Source organism: Egretta garzetta, unplaced genomic scaffold, assembly GCF_000687185.1.
Source record: "Egretta garzetta isolate BGI_Z169 unplaced genomic scaffold, ASM68718v1 scaffold69, whole genome shotgun sequence".
Classification (NCBI taxonomy): Eukaryota; Metazoa; Chordata; class Aves; order Pelecaniformes; family Ardeidae; genus Egretta; species Egretta garzetta.
The window spans coordinates 3,828,049-3,829,963 of NW_009260790.1; the positions used below are offsets into that span (position 1 = coordinate 3,828,049).

Sequence of the window (1,915 nt, forward strand, 5' to 3'; positions counted from 1 at the left end):
CGCGGGCATGTGATGGGGACGCGGGTGTGCAACGGGGACACGGGGGCGTGATGGGTGCACAGGGGTGTGATGGGGACACAGGTGTGCAACAGGGACATGGGGGGATGATGAGGACACGGGTGGGTAATGGGGACACGGGTGTGCAACGGGGACGCGGGCATGTGGTGGGGACACGGGTGTGCAACAGGGACACAGGTGTGCAAAGCAGACACGGGTATGCAAAGGGGACATGGGTGTGTGATGGGGACACAGATGTGCAACAGGAACACGGGTGTGCAATGGGGCCATGGGCCTGTGATGGGGCCATGGGCGTGCGGTGGGGACATGGGCATGTGGTGGGGACACAAACATGCAACAGGGACACAGACGTGCGAGGAGGGGACAGGTGTGCAATGGGGACATGGGCGTGAAATGGGGCCAAGGCATGCAACAGGGACATGGGCATGCGATGGGGACATGGCCACATGCCGGGGACATGGATTTGGGATAGGGACATGGGCACGTGGTGGGGACATGGGCGCGCAACAGGGACAGACGTGCAACAGGGACATGGGTGTGCAATCGGGACGTGGATACGCAATGGGGACATGGGTGTGTGATGGGGACATGGGTGTTTAACGGGGACACGGATGTGTGGTGGGGACACAGGCATGCAGCGGGGATGTGGAGATGTGATGGGGATGCGGATGTGCAAGGGGGACATGGGCATGAGCTGGGGACACAGGCGTGATGGGGGCACATGATGGGGACACAGACACGCAATGTGGACATGGGCATGGGATAGGGACACAGACATGGAGTGGGGGGACACATGTGGTAGGACATGGGTGTGCAATGGGGACAGGGACGTGTGATGGGGACAGGGATGTGCTATCGGGACCCTGATGTGCAACAGGGATGCAGCTACAATGGGGACAGGGACATGCTATAGGGACACGGCCATGCAACGGGGACACAGCAGTGATGGGGACATGGCCATTCAGTGGGGACAGGGACACATGAGGGGTACCCTGCTGCGCCACGTGCACGTGGGGGCAATGCCACCATCCCCCCGTGCCGGGTTGGTGCCTATGAGGTGACACCCCATGGGACCGGTGACAGGGAGCAGGGGGGGAGCTGGCACGTCTCCTGGGGGTCACATCAGTGACCACACACGGAGGGGACATTTTCCTCCCGTCCTCGCTTGGCTGAGCCCCGGGGCGAAGGTCTCAGTGAGGAAACTGAGGCACAGAGCGGGTGCCCTCCCCGCAGCTCTCTCCTATCCAGCACCTGCTCAGGATGAAGGCTCTCCTCCTCCTCCTCCTCACCCAGCTCTGCTCATCATCGCTGGTCCCCGGTAGGTGAGGTTTGGGGGGGGGCTGCACCCCAAAAGTGGGTGCTGTTGGGTGCTATGGAGCCCGGTTCCCCCCCCACAGAGAGAGAGAAGGACCTTGAAAACGGGGGGGGGCAGGCACAGGAGCCCCTGCGGGCTGCCCTGCGGCTCCAGCGCCTCAACCAGAACGTGGCCAAGAACCTCATCCTCTTCCTGGGTGACGGTGAGACAGGGGCACCCGCCCCGGGGTGGAGGGGAGGAGGAGGAGCAGGGGCTGCAGGGGACAGGGGCTGCGGTAAAGTGGGTGCAATAAAGTGGGTGCTGGGATAAATGGGGTGCTGGGATAAACTGGGTTTGCGATAAATTGGGTGCTGCGATGAATTGGATTTGCAAAAAACGGGGTGCTGGGATAAACTGGGTTTGCAATAAATCGGGTTTGCAATAAACTGGGTTCTGGGATAAACTGGGTTTGCAATGCACCGGGTGTGGGGATAAATCGGGTGCCCGCCAGCGCCGCATGACACCCGTGCGGCGAGCTGTCCCGTCCTCAGCGGGGAGCTGACGGGTGCCCTGGCCCAGGCATGGGCGTCTCCACCGTCACGG

The 1,915-nt window shown here is 62.1% G+C and overlaps 1 protein-coding gene across 1 annotated transcript in view; it reads left to right on the forward strand.

Moving 5' to 3' along the window:
* Window positions 1-1,278: 1,278 nt before the first annotated feature.
* ALPL (alkaline phosphatase, biomineralization associated) overlaps window positions 1,279-1,915 on the forward strand; it is a 9,309-nt gene continuing 8,672 nt past the window's right edge. Inside the window, 3 exon segments of the mRNA XM_009646565.1 lie at window positions 1,279-1,336; window positions 1,416-1,535; window positions 1,892-1,908. Of these exon segments, the coding sequence (XP_009644860.1) occupies window positions 1,279-1,336; window positions 1,416-1,535; window positions 1,892-1,908 (195 nt within the window).